We start from the raw sequence: 18764 nt of genomic DNA, 5'->3' as shown, positions 1-18764 counted from the left end.
GTGTTTGTACCTTTGTGTGCCTGCTTTTTGTGCAACGTGCACTCAGCATCTTAGCCTCTAGTCTGTCGTTTGCCATTGTTAAGGGCTACATCCCCACTTCCAAGTTCTGCTGAACTTCATGCAGCGTGACAATCAGGACATTTCCATGCATGGATGAATCCAAGACCAAGGCAACCTCAAACAACCACAAAAATTAACAATCTGTGTAAAAACACATCTTTTTATATTTTATTTAAAATATTTTCAAAATACAAAAGATTAACTTCACAGCCTGAGTCACTGTCATGGGAACTACTGAGCCACACGTCTTATCAGTACAAACTGAATAAGGCTTCTGGAAATGTAAGGCATTTGATGAGAAATGCAGATCTGTCTGATTGTGACATCACAATGAGAATAATCCTCATAAGAAACAGACAAATCCAACATCCTTTAATGAAGAAAAAAGAAAGGGTTCTGAGTGGAATCTTATGACAGCATTTTATAAAACAAAAAACATCTCTTTACATTTTCCCCCTTTTTTCACCTCTTATCACTTAACTGTCCTGCTCGCAATAACTTGCAAATACTGTAAGGACTCCCTGGTGATTCATGCTAATTTGCCATGGTTGAGAGAGAGATAAATGTCTGTATCTCAGAAGTCCCTGTCCCACCCTGACAGCTCATCTGGAGGTTCCTCCAGCTCAGGAGGGAAAGTGTCAAAGTAGCTGTGATCCAGAGGACCTGTCAGCTGGAATAAAATTCACATTACTCCTTGAGACATTTATTATCATCCACACTCATACAACTCAGACCATAGTGTACAACTGAGGTTATGGAGTACCTTTATAACTATAGCGGTCTGAAACACACACCCACCTCTCTTCTCAGGGGGGAATCCAGCTTGCGCTGTCTTAGGCCTTCCCAGTTAAAGCCTTGGAACCACCTCATAAATTACCACAAGGGAGAAAAAAGTCAATACACATGCTGCATGACTGGGCCTGTTTCATGAAATAAAGTGAAAAAATTGACGAGGATTTTCTTTGGTGGAGTGACAATGGGACATGACTTTTTGTCCCTACTGACAGCCATGGTGTATAAAGACTTATCAGTGGGTGTAGATACAGAGGGCTTCAACATTATGATGCCAACAGCATTATTAAAACTGACATCAAAAGGGAAGAACTGTAGAGTTTTGGGGCACAAATGACTTGTTTTTATATGGAAATAACAGATGCAATTTGCATACATGCCTATTAGGTGGCATCATAAACACTGTTGAGAGAGACAGAGTGTTACACTTACTTGTGCTTCTTTATGTCTATGATTCCATTCTTCTTGTTGCCCAGTCTCTCAGCAGGATTCAACCTGGTGTAATAATACCATCAGGGGGGCTGATACACACACACACACACACACACACACATATGTTCCTTTATTTAAAAAAAAACAGAATGACACGATGACTTAACACTACAGCAACACTCGGCTGCCTGGTTGACACTTTCACAGACCTCATGCACTTTCTGCAGCTGTGTGAAACAAACGTGTCTCACTGTTCTCCAGATTTGGGATTCACCATAATAATAAAAACACACCTTCCAAGCAGAAGCACAACTAATGATCATATTTGTCAAAAAGATTTGTTTAAAATGTATGGATACGTGGGAGCAGTGAGTGGTAGGACTGCTTAAAAGTGGTGAAGACAGATAAGGACATACTTGCAAAGTCTCCTGATCAGGTTCTCTGGATGTTTGCTAATCCTCTTGGGAATGTCCACCTTCTCAATGCCATGGAGCACCATGGTATAAATCTTTATAGGGTCAGACCCAGTAAATGGTGGGCTGGTAAAGAGACAGTTAGCTGAGTTGCGTTTGGCGAAGAGAACCCTGTGTGGAGACGGGCCTCAGACAGATACAGCTGGAATTTGCAATGTTTGGAAGTCTGTTGCACAATAACTTGTTGTGGTGATGCCAACTTTTTGCTTTAGAACTAAATTTGTGGTGAAATTGTTCTGGTTAATTTAATTAACTCCACACAGGGACTGACGGTATACAGTAAAAAACAAAAAAGGCATACGGCATCATGTTAGCATGTACGTCAGTACCTGCCAGTGAGAAGCTCAAAGACGAGGATGCCCAGAGACCAGCAGTCAGCACCGAAGTCGTGACCTTTGTTCATGATAACTTCAGGGGCCACATACTCAGGCGTGCCGCAGAACGTCCAGGTCTTCTTTCCTAGTCCAATCTTCTTAGCAAATCCAAAGTCTGCCTAGATGAGACGGATTGACATTCGGTATGTGATAAATGCGATGGAAAGACCAGTGTGATTTCACCATCTTACCATCTTCACATAACCCTCTGCATCCAGCAGCAGATTCTCTGGCTTCAGGTCTCTGTACACAATGCCCTTTCCGTGCAAGTAATCAAAGGCTTCAAGAACACAACCGATACAGAAGCGGGCGGTGGATTCCTCAAAGAAACTCCTAGAACACAGCATCAATCATCATCGTTTCAAAATGATTGACCCTTAATAATATATAATTTCAGGTTTATTCATCGTTATATGGTTTAAAGATTATCTAATTAAAAACTGTCAACTGTACTGTAATAGGTTCATACAATATACACTACCAGTATAAAGTTTGGATTTTGCCTTGTTTGCATTGTTTGTGTATTTATTACAAAACCTTATGTGTGTTCCTGTTCCATAGTTCTGTGCCTTCAGTTTTGTTTCATAGTTTAAAAAATGCAAGACCAATTAATGAGTTGGCGCGTCCAAACTTTTGACTGGTAGTGTAGGTCCACGAAGGGTCAGAGAGTCAATCTCTGCATAAATATTGTATAAACTGTATAAACGCTGCTTAAATATAAAGAAGCTGGTTAAGACACAGAGCAATTTAAGAGGCATCATGTACTGTGAATTGTAGTGTGGAGGGAAATGGACGTACACTCACATGTCCCTCAGCACGCTCCACAGCTCTCCTCCAAGACAGACTTCCAGTAGCATGTACACAAACTTAGCATCCCGGTACGTTCGATACAGTCTATAATGCACAGAGAAAAGAACATCTGAACACATGCAGCAATTAAGTGACCCTAAAAAACCTGATATGAAGAACTGATGTGAAAGGCAATGGGAGGTTTCAACGAAGAGCCATAGTTTGTAATGTAATAATAAAAGAAGAAAGCCTTGTTTGCTAATATCAGAACAAGAAAATTCACTTGCTAGTTATCTGAATCTTTATTAATACATAACATACTTAAATAATAATTTGGTTCTAAAAGAAATTTAATATCAAGACCACCCAACCTAGCAACACTGCAGGGTTTGACAGAATGGCCTTTTATGGGAGTTGTGTTGTTACTGTTTTTTTTTTATACATCCAATTCTTAAGGCCTGGTTGATCACGCTGAATCTGGTCTCTTTGTCCTTTAATGTCACACAGTCAACAGAAGTGCAGCGATATGCTAACATTTCTGCAGGCATCGCCTTGGTAACCAGCAAGGGAGAAGGTCAACTCAGCAGCACCCAGTTTCTCACAGTCTCTCAAGTTTCACCCAGGTTTCACCCATTAAGCATGACATTTGTCTCACCAACTCTGCTAATTGTGGGAATCCCACGATTTTATATTAAACGACTACTCAATATATTTTAGGACAGCTCCTGCCTCTGACCTGATGATGAATCTGCAGTTACTCTGCTGAAGAATGTCCTTTTCTGAGTATATGTGCTCCTGTTGCCTGGTGTCCACAATATGCTTCTTTTTGATGCACTTCAGAGCAAAAGTCATGTCCTCGTCCCTAAACTTAACCTATAATAGAGCAAAGAGCAAGAACCAGAAACTGTCTTTGTTCCACCAACACACTGACACACTGAGCAATTCAATTAAACAATCTCTGTTGAGCTCTTAACCTCCTTAAACACATGCATGCACTGAAAGTGAGTGATTGTGATAACTACCACCCTTAGTAAGCAGTGGGCAGCCATGAAATCCACCCAGAGAGCACTGTGTACAGGCACAGTCACTCTGTTGACCTGTCGACCTGAATGGCACTGAATGCTGTGGGCATCGCTCACCAGCTCTACCCGACCAAACCCGCCCATGCCCAGGGTAGCGATTATCTGCAGGTGCTGGAAAGGGGCGTCGATCCGCAGGTGTGAAAGTTTCTCCCTCAGGCGCCTCTCCTCCACAGCAGCCGGGCTGGAATCGAAGAGAGGAGACTGGGGCCTGGTAAGAACAAGGGGAGGATGCGCTGTGCTTAATAACAGCAGTTTTGGGTAGATTACTTAAGAAATGTAATGCAATGCTGGTTGTAAATCACATGACTGAAACACAACAATTTTACAAAATAGTAATCTTTTATAATCTAAATTATCATGTAATCTGATTATATGTTAGAATATGTACCATACTGTCCCAAATATAAGACAAACATAAGATTAATGAAGACAAAATCAAGATCAATTTAAACACTCATCGCAAAATCTAATATAGGCCACCATATACTAATATTGCTTTTTCAGATTTTTTAAAAAACCCTGAAATCATATTAGTCCCAAAGCCCGTCCTCTATCCAGAACGTGCTGTGCAGGTATTTAAAAAAATGCAGTCATAATGGAATACAAGGTGGTATATAAAAGAACTTTGTAGGATGTACAAATACAGAACCCGTGGACACAGTGCTTGGTCCTGTGAATGTTCTCAGTGTCCTGGGTGTCGGGACTCACGCTGCGTTCCTCCTCTTGTCGCACAGAGACAGCTGCTCCACATACTCCTGCAGGTAGGCCTGCAGCTCCTCGTATGTTCCCACCATCTGGTTAAAGTTACTGGGGAGGACCAGGAAGAGAGCAAAACCCAGTCAAGGACAGCATGGACCACCATCAGCCTACCTTCATGATAATTGCAAGTGTGTGTGTGTGTGTGTGTGTACAATTCTCACTCTCTATCCACCACAAGGCACTGTGTGTCGTTTTCATTAGCGATGATGTTAGCCGAGCGGACGTCCTCGCTGTAGAGGGAAACGGGCAGCATTCAGTGGCGGCTGCATCGCCTCATTGTTTGTCTGACAGCTGAGCTCTGTTCTGCTCAGAAAACTGGCATTCCAGCAGCCACCCCCACCCACAGATGTATGGAGAGCAGACTGTGGCATATTTTCCACACTGTATTTGTACTCAGCACATGTGATTGTCAGTAAGTCTCTACCTTATCAGTGCTTTCTCCCCAAAATAATCACCCACTCCAAGGGTCTTAATTTCTTGGGGGTCCGCAAATCCTTCTAGAGTCTGAGTCACAGAGACCTAAAGAGAAAACGCATCAAACACTACTTTACTACAGAAAAAAATCAGCCCGTGAACATGTTAACACACACCGCACTACAGAGGATTAAAAACACCACCCATTTACATTTACAGCATTTATCAGACGCCCTTATCCAGAGCGACTTACAATCAGTAGTTAAGTTAAGTGTCTTGCTCTGGGACACAATGGTAGTAAGTGGGATTTGAACCTGGGTCTTCTGGTTCATAGGCGAGTGTGTTACCCACTAGGCTACTACCACCCAAGCTCCATGACCCACACATGTCCACCACATTCAGTCAAAAGGAACACAAATGGATGAACGTACCTCTCCTTTAGCTATAATGAAAAACGTGTTGCCCTCTTCTCCCTCGCGAATGATGTAATCTCCTTTATCAAAATAATCCTTGAATAGACACAAGAGAATCTGCTTAATAATAAGTAAGGTCAATGGCTTCCTCGGGATTTACATGAATAAAGCAAGATAAAACAAGACAGAAACACAATATGAGTCCAAAAAGCTGGTTAGTTTCATATAACTACCATGAGTATCTATTTATGCAAATCCTGAGTATGCCCTTGACCTGATACTAGAGAACAAGTCCCATGATTGTTACATTATATAATACAGGGTGGGCCATTTATATGGATACACCTTAATAAAATGGAATGGTTGGTGATATTAACGTCCTGTTTGTGGCACATTAGTATATGTGAGGGGGCAAACTTTTCAAGATGGGTGGTGACCATAGTGGCCATTTTGAAGTCGGTCATCTTGGATCCAATAGGAAGAGGGTCATGTGACACATCAAATTTATTGGTAATTTCACAAGAAAAAAATGGTTTTAACATAACTTTATTCTTTCATGAGTTATTTACAAGTTTCTGACCACTTATAAAATGTGTTCAATGTCACCAACCATTCCCATTTTATTAAGGTGTATCCATATAAATGGCCCACCCTGTAGTTCCACTGCAAAGGTGATTTATTAATTTATTTTTCAGTTTAGTAAGAATTACCACGTCCAGACAGTCCACAATTTTTGCCAATTTCTCCTCTGGCAGATTCTTCAGGAGAGACACACTAGAGGACAGGAACAGTAGAACACAACAGTAGAAAGGAACAACTTGAACACAGACGTCCATGTGAATGCAGTAGATGTGATTTTCACTGTTAGTTCACGTTCATTCAGAACAGGATTTTTTTATGCATTGCCTACAAGTAGTCACTTGTGTTTCATTAATCAAAATACGATTTTATTTACTGTGAAGTTCAGTCTGGCAATGCGTGTGCACTTACCTGCGGAGAAAGCTGAAATACTCTTCCTGCCGGGCCTGTGTAGACCTCATCATGATGCTTTGGAAGGTCTGCCGGTCCAGAGCCCAGATCACTGACTGGGTCACAGCTGGATAAAGAAACACAGAAACATCATACAAGTCGTACAATGACAGGACAGGCCACGCCAGGACAGGCTACTAGAGTTTCTGCCGTTATCTCTACAAAGTTCAGGTTGGGTTTCCAATGCTGACCTTCAACGCTTCACTCACTGAGACCATGCATCACAGTCGCAAGCTCCAATTTGGCTCTTTTCATATGAAGTTCACCAATTAAACAAATAGAATTATAACGGGGACATCTTAAAGGCACTCTTTTGCTCGTTCATCAGAATGCTTACATAAACACACTGAAAATCTGCATGTTGGTTCAGGTAGCAGATGTGGTCCGGAGATGATTATAATAGTCAATGTCATTTGTAATTTCTGCTGACCTTAGTAGGTACATTACATACTGGGAAAAGTAAAGAAACCAAGAAGGAAGTTCGGAGATGGTGGGACCTTGTGCTGCATTCAAACTTATTGACGTATTGAGAGGAAGGGGTTTAAATAGCCCAGAATGAGAAAGCTCCTCAATGGGTTCCTCCTATTGGCTCCTATTATTTGTACAGACCAGTTACGCACATAAATGCCAAATAACTGGCTGTGGTCAGGGTGGTAGTAGCCTAGTGGGTAACACACTCACCTATGAACCAGAAGACCTGGGTTCGAATCCCACTTACTACCATTGTGTCCCTGAGCAAGACACTTAACCCTAAGTTGCTCCAGGGAGACTGTCCCTGAAACTACTGATTGTAAGTCGCTCTGGATAAGGGCGTCTGATAAATGCTGTAAATGTAAATGTAAATGGTCATGACCATAATACCATACTAGGTCATAAACACACTGAAAATCTGCATGTTGGTTCAGGTAGCAGATGTGGTCCGGAGATGATTATAATAGTCAATGTCATTTGTAATTTCTGCTGACCTTAGTAGGTACATTACATACTGGGAAAAGTAAAGAAACCAAGAAGGAAGTTCGGAGATGGTGGGACCTTGTGCTGCATTCAAACTTATTGACGTATTGAGAGGAAGGGGTTTAAATAGCCCAGAATGAGAAAGCTCCTCAATGGGTTCCTCCTATTGGCTCCTATTATTTGTACAGACCAGTTACGCACATAAATGCCAAATAACTGGCTGTGGTCAGGGTGGTAGTAGCCTAGTGGGTAACACACTCACCTATGAACCAGAAGACCTGGGTTCGAATCCCACTTACTACCATTGTGTCCCTGAGCAAGACACTTAACCCTAAGTTGCTCCAGGGAGACTGTCCCTGAAACTACTGATTGTAAGTCGCTCTGGATAAGGGCGTCTGATAAATGCTGTAAATGTAAATGTAAATGGTCATGACCATAATACCATACTAGGTCATAAACACACTGAAAATCTGCATGTTGGTTCAGGTAGCAGATGTGGTCCGGAGATGATTATAATAGTCAATGTCATTTGTAATTTCTGCTGACCTTAGTAGGTACATTACATACTGGGAAAAGTAAAGAAACCAAGAAGGAAGTTCGGAGATGGTGGGACCTTGTGCTGCATTCAAACTTATTGACGTATTGAGAGGAAGGGGTTTAAATAGCCCAGAATGAGAAAGCTCCTCAATGGGTTCCTCCTATTGGCTCCTACCATGTTCATAGAAACATCATAAAAGTTCCTCTTTTGGTAAACCTAAAAGCTGAACTAATGGAACAACCCCACACAGGTTATACATGCTGCACAAAAAGCCACACAATCCCTTACCCACACATCCAAACTCACTCTCTCACCCTTAACTGTGGCGGTCCTCCTGCAGTTGTAGAGGATGGCCAACTCCCCAAAGGCTGTCCCAGGACGCATCTGTCCTAGGAGCTTTGCATTTTGAATGACCTCCAGGAGGCCATCTACAGAAACATGCACAAGTAGCCATGAAAACAATCACACATTCAGCATGGACACTCATACAAGAGGAGGGCTGTTGGCTTGCGTGTTCAAATCCCGTAACATCAAGGTGCCACTGAGGTCCCTTTGAGCAGGGAACCATCCTACACATCACCTCCCCGGGCGTCTTGCATGGCTGCCCACTGTTCACTAAGGGCCATTGGTTAAGTGCAGAGGAAACCTTTTGTTGTGTGTCACCGTGTGCTGTGCTGTGTATCACAGTGTCAAAACAAAACAATGACTTTCAAGGTTTGGGTTCACTTAGAATCCCTGAGTCCCTAATCTTACATAATCTTACACAAATACCCTTTTAATATTTCAGTGCAGTTAAAAACTGGAAACTGCACATTTCAGTACTGTAAGAAGGGAATGATGCTGCAATGTCCATCTCTGTTTAGAAATGTGGTTTGGGGTATTTGACTGGCCAGAAGACCACAAAGTCACAGGTTCAAACCTCACTTACTACCATTGTGTCCCTGAGCAAGACACTTAACCCTGAGCTGTTCTGGGAGGACTGGAAGTCTGATTACGTGTCAGTCACTCTAAATCAGAGGATTGTCGAAAATATCACCTTGTGTGTAAGGTGCTTCAGACATCTGCTGATGGCATTTGGTGCCATTGTTAAATATTTCTCGAAGACACGTTGGACACTGTAAGGTTCTTACAGGTGAGTGTGTGGGGTTCTGAAGCAGTGTTGAGGGTTTTGGGGACAGCGGGAACCAGGTCTCAGCTGTAAGGAGGTGTGATGGAGAAAAGGAAGCGAGGACCTGCTAAGACATAGAGGAAGTTCCCAGGCTCCCCCTCCTGAATGACCAGCTGCTCGGCCGCGTAGACACGCTCGTACATGCAGTCCACCATCTCCCGCAGGTGCTGCGCCTCCAGCCTCTTCAGGAAGTCGTTGTTCATCAGCGCTTCGTTAATCAGCTTCTTGGTGCTGCGAGACAGAGTGACACGAGGCTTGAGACGTGAGGACGCTGCGGTGATGTGTGTGTAACTCCACTGGTTGCATTTCAGACAGCATATGTATGTGTGTGTGTGTGTGTGTGTGTGTGTGTGTATGTCAGTAATCAGAAGCCCGTCGCATGTGTGTGTACACGCTGGCCCAGCCCACGTCCAGTCACATCCGCCCTCTTAGGCCCTTAAACCGGAGCGGCCTGATTAGCACATCACACGGCATCACGTCTTGCGCATGCATTACCGGCCGGATCATGTGGTCTGCCTCTGAATGGCTAATTCATGAAAATCCGTAACGATCCACCTATACAGATGAGATCAGCGCGGTGTGTTATGCTAATGTTATGCCACTTTTAAGCCCCATCACCATGGGAGATGCTACGAAACATCAGGTCACAGCAACGTCTTCCTGCCTCCTTTCTCTGGAAGAGTCACTTTTCCAAACATCATGGTGTTTCTTCTTCTTCTTCTTCTCCCTGACTGAGCATGTCTCCTTATTATTCCTTCTGAATTCCACATCCTATTGTCCCTCTGACCCGCACCGGCTACCTGGATTTTACTCAATATTCCGTCCATTGTTTTTAAATCAACATGAACAGTCAGTTAACATTTGACCACCCACAAGCTAAAGATGATGTCACTACCACCAGATGACATCACACATTCCCACAGCATTACTGGATCCTAAGTACACCTATATGGCAACAGCTGACAAAGTACTGTTCAGAGATTTTTCTGTTCCATGCAAATATTACCTCATTTTTTATGCATACAAAGATGGAGTGGACAACAGTATTATTTGTACAGACCAGTTACGCACATAAATGCCAAATAACTGGCTGTGGTCAGGGTGGTAGTAGCCTAGTGGGTAACACACTCACCTATGAACCAGAAGACCTGGGTTCGAATCCCACTTACTACCATTGTGTCCCTGAGCAAGACACTTAACCCTAAGTTGCTCCAGGGGGGGACTGTCCCTGAAACTACTGATTGTAAGTCGCTCTGGATAAGGGCGTCTGATAAATGCTGTAAATGTAAATGTAAATGTATATGGTCATGACCATAATACCATACTAGGTTATAAACTCTGGTTATTTGGGAATATGTCTCTCCATATTGGGCCCATGATACCTAGTACATTCCTGGTTGTGGGGCAGTGGTGGCCTAGCGGTTAAGGAAGTGGCCACACTGCTCCCCGGGCGTCTGTCATGGCAGCCCTCTGCTTACCAAGGGTGATGGTTAAAAGCAGAGGACACATTTCGTTGTGTCACCGTGTGCTGTGCTGCAGTGTTTCACAATCACTTCACTTTTAAGTGTGTTTTTAAAGATGAGAGAAGCCATTTATCCTCTGCCCCATCTCAGCACACGTACAAGACACAAGTCTTATTTATTAAAGTAACTCCCACACAGTAACTATAGGGGGAGGGAGCAAGATGTTATGTAGTGCTACTTTGAACGTAAATTTGATAAATAGATTGTAACGCTGCGTAGAATGAAGATCCAGATGCCTGACTGTTTACCTTGATTCTTTACGAATGCGCACTCTCTCTATAGACCCACGCCATGCCCTCTGCTGGTTGGAGCAAAAGTGTCTGGATGTGGGCTCGGCGGACACCCCTTCTTTGGCCTTAAGGCGCCGATGCACCATCACAGCGACTTGCTGGAAGCGGGTGGAGCCCTGGTTGATGACACTGAGGAGACGACGGCTGTGGTGGGAAGAAAGTTTGAGTGGCGGGGGGCGGCCCAGGCCATTGTAGCCAATGGCGTCCTGCAGTTTGTCTATCTGGGAGACCTTGGCCTCCAGCTCCCTCTGAAGCAGCTGCAGCTGTTGCCGTTGGTCCCGCAGCTCCTGCTCACGCTGCGCCAGTTCCTTCTCCAGGTAAGCGATGCGCTGCTTCAGTTGCTGAGGCTCCGCCTCCTGGCCCGGATGCCACATCTCGGGGGGCTCCTTTGGGGCCACAGGGCCAAGACCGCTCACTTCCAACCGGGAGCCTTTGATCAAACCATTGCCCATGGCCTCAGGGCGACCGGGCACCATAGGAACAGCAACTCCTCAACCAATCTGCATAGAGCAGACATTGCATACATACAGTAAACCCCATACTGCAGACATCGGTACATCAATCTATTTATTCATATTGTTTTGCACAAGAATGGACGAAGGGCATCGTTTATATTATGTACATTAAAAGTTCTCTTCATTATACATTTAATATTCACATTTGAAAAAGAACGTTGCACCTGCAAATTGATTCATTATTTTATAAGTGAATGAACTTTTGTGATGTGATGTGTGCAAACTGAAACATGTTGTAATTAAATGCAGCACAGAACAGAGAGATGAATGTTTAATACGCTGATTTGTGGAGAATAAGCGAGACAGCATACAGCTGGGAAAGACAAGTCTTCTGCATTTCCACGCCCCGAACTCAGGAAGGATCAAGCAGACAAACAAGCAAAAAAACAAGCCGCGAAACTTACCGTATCCGAGCTTCCTGCAAACCTTCCCTTCAGCGCGGAAAACCGCACCTGCTGCGCGTCCATCGGCGGAATCACACGAACGCTGCCGCTCCGCTGCAGGACCGGCTGCCGGTGACGCGCCGCCGCTGGCGCCCTCTAGCGGCCAAGACGGGAATCGCGCATAATCAGCGACGGGAATGGGAAAAAAACAGTAACCAGTGCAAAAATAAATCCTCCGTCGAAGAACGCTTTCAGTGGCCGTTTTATATATATACACACACACACACACACACACACACACAACCAGTTTGTTTAATGTGTTTCTTCTCATTACAGTGCTACTTTAAACTTAGCTGTCTAATTTATGTTTATGAGTAAATTGAGTAAAAATCTTATTATAATGCTACTGACAGCAGGTTTGTTTGGTTTATGCACATTACGACAACGCTAAAACATTGGGTGTTGCAGATTACGTCAATATTTGTGAGGCAGAGATTTATTTGGTTTTTTTTTTCGTGTAACAATTTTTTTAATTACACAAATATTATAATTTTTGTAGAAAAAGGTAAATATAACAAGAAGACAAATTTAGAACTCAGTTTAATTTTGAAAAAAGTATGTAACATTGACTCCTAAGAAATGAACTTTTACATCTCAGACCAGTGCTCTTTTACACTGTAATCATTTCAAAATATTAACATTGTTACAACCAGAGGAGAACACAGAAACAAAAGATTGTGAAAAGACAAAAAAACACTACAATGATATTGGTAATAGATTTCAGTCCCAGGAAACTATATAGAGAAAATGACTGTCTGTTGAAAGTGAATGAATATTGAAAATTTACAATGTCATGCAAATTAAATATTAATTAAACATTCAATAACTTTGCTGTAATAAATGCCCTTGTCAGTGTTCTCTGGTCTGCAAAAAATACAAAATATCACAATAAAATACATCTTTATCTCCACCCAACATCATACAGATCAACTGATCACTAATGATAGACTCCACTATGCTGGATTACATAGGTTGCCCAAACATGAATATATTTACAAATCAAGATAATGAAATTATCATAATGAATTTTCAGAATGCATAATGCGTACTGGCATCAAAGTTCTGTGCAGAGAAAATGTCGATCGCCTTTAAATCTACTGCTCTCATCATGACTTCTGAACAGTTAAACATTTAGGAATCATGATTCAAGAATTTAAAATACCCTAGACCAATCAGAAGACCGCATGAAATTTTGCACCTAAAAAGTCTATTTACATTTATTTCTTGTTGCAAATTGTATCGAAAAAGTCCAGCCCATGTTCAGCATGAAATTGACTCATACACAGTTTTTCTTTTTTCCCTGCATTCCAGGGAAATGCATATCAAAATGTACAAACATCTCACAAAAAGGATAAAACACTGTTACCAATGTGCAAAGTCAGTCAAAATTCAGCAATGCAACGCACCCTAAAGTTGAAGTGAATGCCATGCCATGAGGTGAACCACAATAAATAAATAAATACATTTCATAAATAAAAATCTCTCTCTCTGAAGATGCGCTGTGTTTAGGGTTGGACTCAACTCGAGTATGAGGCTTTATTGTCATCTGTGATTTTTCTTTATGTATGAATGTAGTGTGTATTCACCTACCAATGGCTAAATGAGAAGAATTTAGATTGTTTGTTGCTTAAAATAATGTTTTAAGCTGCATAAACTAACATATTTCAAGCCTTTTGAGGTCATTAAAAACCAAGTCAACTCCTGGGTCATAGAGAGCATGCAAAAAAAAAAGTTTTTTAAAGGACAGTTACAATACTGTCATTGGCAATTAATTAAACATGCAATGATCATAATAAGCATGATGCATACTGCTTTGTAAGAATTACAAAACATATTTGTTAATAATCAGTGATGATGTTTTATGAAAGTAGCCTAATATGCAGTGATTATTCAGCTGCTTTGACCCCCTTGATATATTTTGACGACCTTATTAAAATGAGCAGGTCCACATGTAGGATCTGGATGACCTGAAATGATGATGATGATGATGATGATGATGCTGTAACCTGTCATAAGTGAACTTTCTTTCTATGCAGCTCTTATTTTCAGGGCATCAGAAATGCTCATCATGCTTTATAGAGAGCACCTGTAGGATTCTAGACTGAAAAACTTGTACACGATTATGTTTATAATGTGCTTGACTGTGAAGTTGGTTCGAAAACAGGAGTCACGAGGACATCAGGAATGCATTATGCTTTCAGGTTAAAAAAAGAAAGAAAAAGAAAGAAAGGAACATCAGATTAAAGGTATCAAATCAAAAATTGTGAGATAACATATAGCTGCTGACAGGCCTGGTGATGCTACATATGGCTTTGGATATTTTTGAAATGTATTAACCCCCACCGAGGTCAGCATCAACAAATAACACTCTGGATAACCATATACTGGGGTTTCCAGATGTTTCCACACTTAGGAGCAGCACGCAGTTTTAAATGCCTCAGTAATAAGTCAACCTCATCTTCAAATAAAAACAGTGAACAGTACATACAATATATAAATATATCTATATATATATAAGAACATTTGATTGAAAAAGTCCAGTATGCTGGACTCGTATGACTGGTATAGTGTTGCAATGGCTGTATGATTGCATTAGAAATTAGCTGCCCACCATGACCATGCTGTAATAAAGTAGAACTTTGAAGTAAGGATTTTCAGCACAACTTGCTATTTTACAGTTGGGTTGTAAATGTTTAACCTACCGATAAAATCACACACTGATAAAGGAAGATTATGTGTGTGTGTGTGTGTGTGTGTGTGTGTGTGTGTATATATATATATATATATATATATATGTGGTATTGGGAAGTGGTTGCGTGAAATCTAATGTCAGGAATCATTATAAACCAAAAAACTTGGAGCTTCTGTCTGATGCCGACGGAGACACCCCCCCAGACAGTCGGCTAGTTCTGTGAGCTGCTCTGAATTAAAGGATCACAGTTATTGGTGTCTCATAAAAATGCAGTTACATACAGTTCTTCACATAGTGAATAAAATTAAAAAGAAGAATTAAATATTAAACTCAGTAAAGCGCATCTCTGTCTTCGTGGCTTTGACAGGGTTTGATAAAGTGGTAAAGGTGTTGGAAAACCTTTTCTACATCTTTATCTTTCGTGCAGCCTGCTCAGTCTCGTCCCCTGGTGGAGCTGACCTGCACTCTCTCTCTCTCACTCTCTCTCTCTCTTTCTGCTCGGCCTGCTGGGAAATCCACGGAATAGAGACCACAGGAGCGAATCACAAACTCAAAGATTATTTCCAAAATTCTTCAAGTTTCCTCCGGCAGTTGTACTTCAAATATGAACCAAGGACCAAACTTGTCTCTGGGAGTCTTACTTCTTCGCCAGCTGGAAAGGATTCTGACCCTTTCATTGACAAAAAGGAGGGAAAAGCAATGTTTAGCTGACCTGGGAACACATTGTCCAGCTATCAGCAAATAGCCATGATTATGTTGCCTGACCATCTAAAAGCCAATTACAAGGCTGCAGCAAAAGAAAAATAAAACGTATTAATTTAATAGTGCCATATTTCTTGTGTATTCAGTTATGAAATCAGATGGGTCAAAAGAACATCATAACTGTTAATACACTTAATATACATTTAATGTGCTAAATATGAAATATGCTTGAAGCCGAGTTAAATAAATAAATACTAAATGTATACTATAATGAGAACTTTATGTTTGTACATAGGGGTTGACCTGTCAGCATTTTAAACCACTATAGTATACAAAGAGGTCAGTGGAGACTGAAAAATATTTTCACACTGACATGAAGACCTCATCAGCTAAATTTGGCTTTTGACGTGTGCCTAATAACATGAGTAAACACCTAATAAATGTAACACCTCACAGGAAAGTCTATTAAAGTAATAATTAGTATAAAGTATATTACAGAAAAATAGCACTTCCTGTGAAAGCTAGATTTTCCCCTCAAAAATTGAGGTACAAGCAACTAATAATGGCTTGATTGCTTTAATGATCATTGTAGTTAATACTGATTTCAGGTCAGTGAGACAGACACACATTAATTGATGAGGTACTGAAGCCTGGTGCGGGTTTTATTATGTCTTTACAGGCCGAGTGTAGCGATAGACAGAGCGTCTGAACAACAAGCAGCAACACCGGAAACACACTCCAGTCAAGTGACATTGTAAAACACTGGTTTAGCTTAATTAAAAAAAACAAGAAAGATAAGAACACAACACAAAACCAAGTATAAAAACAATGAGCAATGGCAGTCCAATGTACTGTATCTCTGCTACACATACTTCAGATTAAATACAGATGCTGAATGGTGGATGGAGCAGCTTGACTGAACATGAGCAGCAGTAATTTAAAAAGTAACAAAAATTGTCTGCTGTTTAAGAAAGAATAAAAATGCTGAATATTAATTAATATGTAGAGTCTAGCAAAAATATGTACACTTTAAAAAGAGGAAAAAGTGGGCAATGCAGCAAGTGAACAGACACAATGGAAGAAATAATATTCCACTAATATTCTTCATGTTAAAATGAGTAAAACAAACTTAATTTACAAAGCTTTAAGAAGATGTTTTCTGAGATACAGTACATTTTTAAAGTTAGCCTTGGAACGAAGACTTTTTATGGAATAACTCCCCAAACACACATTTCAGACATAAGTCATAAAAGCTGCCTTAGTGCAAGTGGTGAAAAACGTTTCTGATATTAGTTAGCTGGGCTGCTTATAGGAAAGGCTGACTGAATTGTTAGGCCATGTACATCAGTGGCTCAGAGTCCCGGTCCTGAGGACCCCATCAAGAATGGTTTTGCCCCTTACAAGCCTGACCCCTTCTGACAGGGTGTCCTCCAGAAACAGGACAGAAAACCACTGGTTTAAGTCCAGTGGCCAGAACATTTTAATGACTGATTCTGGGTCAGTGCTTTCTGGTTGAGTTTGAAATTAATACATTAATTTGAATCTCCTGACTGATTCTCCTTACACTTCATTCCAGCCCCACAATTCAGTGCAGCATGGTCTCATATACATAACAACACAACGTCCTGATACAATAAGTTAATAAGGCAATATCAGTTCTCATTATGCACAAATATCATGCATATGCAGCAACAGTATATATATAAAAAAAAGAAATAATTCACTGGTATAGAATCCATTACATAAACAATATAGCCATAATAAAAATAAACAATCTGTACAAAAAATGCCTATATTTTTCTTCTTTTTTTGCATTAATTTGAATCAGTAAGAGAGCAATTACAAAAGTACAAAAATAAATATTCTATGTACAATCCACACAAAGCATTCCAGAGTTAATGTCACTGCAAAACAAAAAGTCAAACAAAAATAGGTTAATTGTAGCAGAACAAATTGGGCTTGTTTCAGTCTGAGCTGGCATGCAGTCCAGTGTTTTTAATGGGGGAGGTAAAAATACACATTTCTCAAAGAATGTTGAATATTTTGCGGTGTCTTTACTTACTTTATTCCAACAGCCTGATACTGGAAGACCATCGTCACCCTAAAAAGAAGCAAGAAGATGGTTCAAGAATGATTTATTTAATAAAATTTTATTAATTCATCTCAACGTAAGTTGGTATGTATATAAAGCACATATTCATTCACTGATATGTTCCAAATTAATCTCTGAAAAAGGAGCCACTCACGGAGCAGAGTGCAATGTATCTTGAGTTAATGAGTTAATGTTTGCAAAAAGCTATATAAGCATACAAAGCATCTGCCACAATATTTTTTTGGATCACAAAGCTAAGTGTTAGTTATGTAATATCCTTAATATCCTCAATGCAGTACTGTTATTATCCTCATTTACAGTGGATGGCACTCAATAATAAATAATCTTCATATTAGAGTTACAATAGACTCCTGTGCAAACTAGTTAAATAGGCAGACTCTACTTAATCTTAATGCCAGTCTAGAATTGGCTCTAGAATTAATAAACAAAATATACAAATATGCACTAATTAATCTATGCAATATATGCATCCAGGGGAATTAACAGGGAAATTAATGTTCTCAGAGTTGAACATGCATCTGCCTGTAATCCAGAGCGCACACACATAATGAAAAAGTAAAATGTGAGGGTTAGTAGTAGGGATGTAACGGCAATAACAGGTCAAGGGCATGGTATTGAAAATGTAATATTTTTTTAAATATAAACTTTTATTTTTCATAGGTTCAGCAATTAAATGCATTTGATATTGAATATGTTTGATATTTGCATTCAATCTTTTAATGATCAGTGCTGATGATCAGGTAAAAGAATTGGGGCATATATAAGAAGAATATGTATTTAAAGGCTTTTAATGGGATTTTTGTGGAAAAATGTTTTGAGGTGGTGTTGAGTACTCTGTAGTAATTTCATTTGTAGTGTAATTTACTTGGCTGTGAATTTGGGGACCCTTCACTTGGGGGACCTTTTCACTTTCTTCCCAGCTCTGTGGCAGCCTGGACATGTGTCTAGTCCCTACTGTTCAAATAATACAGTACAATGTTCTCCAAAAAGAGATTCTAGAACAATACTGAAATAAAATTGTAATAATCAATGCACATACTGACAACATTGAAATCAATTTTTAATGTGACATTGAGCACTTCAATATATTGTTACATCCCTAGTTAGTTTTATATTATGCTCACATGCCTCTAGACCAATCATCTGTGAGATGTGAGGATAACAGAACAACAAGTGCAGCACAGGACTGATCTGGACTGATCTGGTCAT

The 18764-nt window shown here is 40.6% G+C and overlaps 2 protein-coding genes across 28 annotated transcripts in view; both read right to left on the bottom strand.

Moving 5' to 3' along the window:
* Nucleotides 1-206: 206 nt before the first annotated feature.
* prkg2l (protein kinase cGMP-dependent 2, like) lies at nt 207-12115 on the bottom strand. Of its 4 annotated transcripts, XM_028988933.1 has the most exons (19): nt 12010-12115; nt 11049-11590; nt 9342-9508; nt 8424-8537; nt 6579-6684; nt 6299-6362; nt 5607-5684; nt 5186-5280; nt 4923-4991; nt 4711-4809; nt 4060-4210; nt 3657-3793; nt 2936-3025; nt 2323-2464; nt 2087-2250; nt 1701-1823; nt 1285-1347; nt 859-925; nt 207-730 (listed from the first exon to the last, which is right to left on the bottom strand). In XM_028988933.1, exons 2-19 carry the CDS (start codon nt 11564-11566, stop codon nt 635-637), a joined length of 2343 nt encoding a protein of 780 aa, XP_028844766.1. In that variant the 5' UTR covers nt 11567-11590; nt 12010-12115; the 3' UTR covers nt 207-634. The 4 variants fall into 4 exon arrangements, 2 of the variants coding, with proteins under 2 accessions (XP_028844766.1, XP_028844767.1); XR_003750528.1 differs by lacking the exon at nt 207-730 and having other exon boundaries at nt 856-925; nt 1285-1373; XR_003750527.1 differs by lacking the exon at nt 207-730 and having other exon boundaries at nt 870-925; nt 1285-1577.
* Nucleotides 12116-12572: 457 nt separating this feature from the next.
* col13a1 (collagen, type XIII, alpha 1) overlaps nt 12573-18764 on the bottom strand; it is a 73693-nt gene continuing 67501 nt past the window's right edge. For 22 of the 24 annotated variants that reach the window (XM_028988257.1, XM_028988258.1, XM_028988259.1 and 19 more), the window contains 2 exons: nt 17505-17543; nt 12573-15410 (listed from right to left, as the gene is read on the bottom strand). In XM_028988257.1, coding sequence (XP_028844090.1) covers nt 15378-15410; nt 17505-17543 — 72 coding nt within the window. In that variant the 3' untranslated portion in view covers nt 12573-15377. The other 2 variants (XM_028988261.1, XR_003750490.1) reach the window with 2 other exon arrangements.

This window comes from Denticeps clupeoides, chromosome 8, assembly GCF_900700375.1.
Source record: "Denticeps clupeoides chromosome 8, fDenClu1.1, whole genome shotgun sequence".
Lineage (NCBI taxonomy): Eukaryota > Metazoa > Chordata > Actinopteri > Clupeiformes > Denticipitidae > Denticeps > Denticeps clupeoides.
Note: the sequence above shows the minus strand (reverse complement) of the source record. Positions and strands in the feature narration are given on the sequence as shown.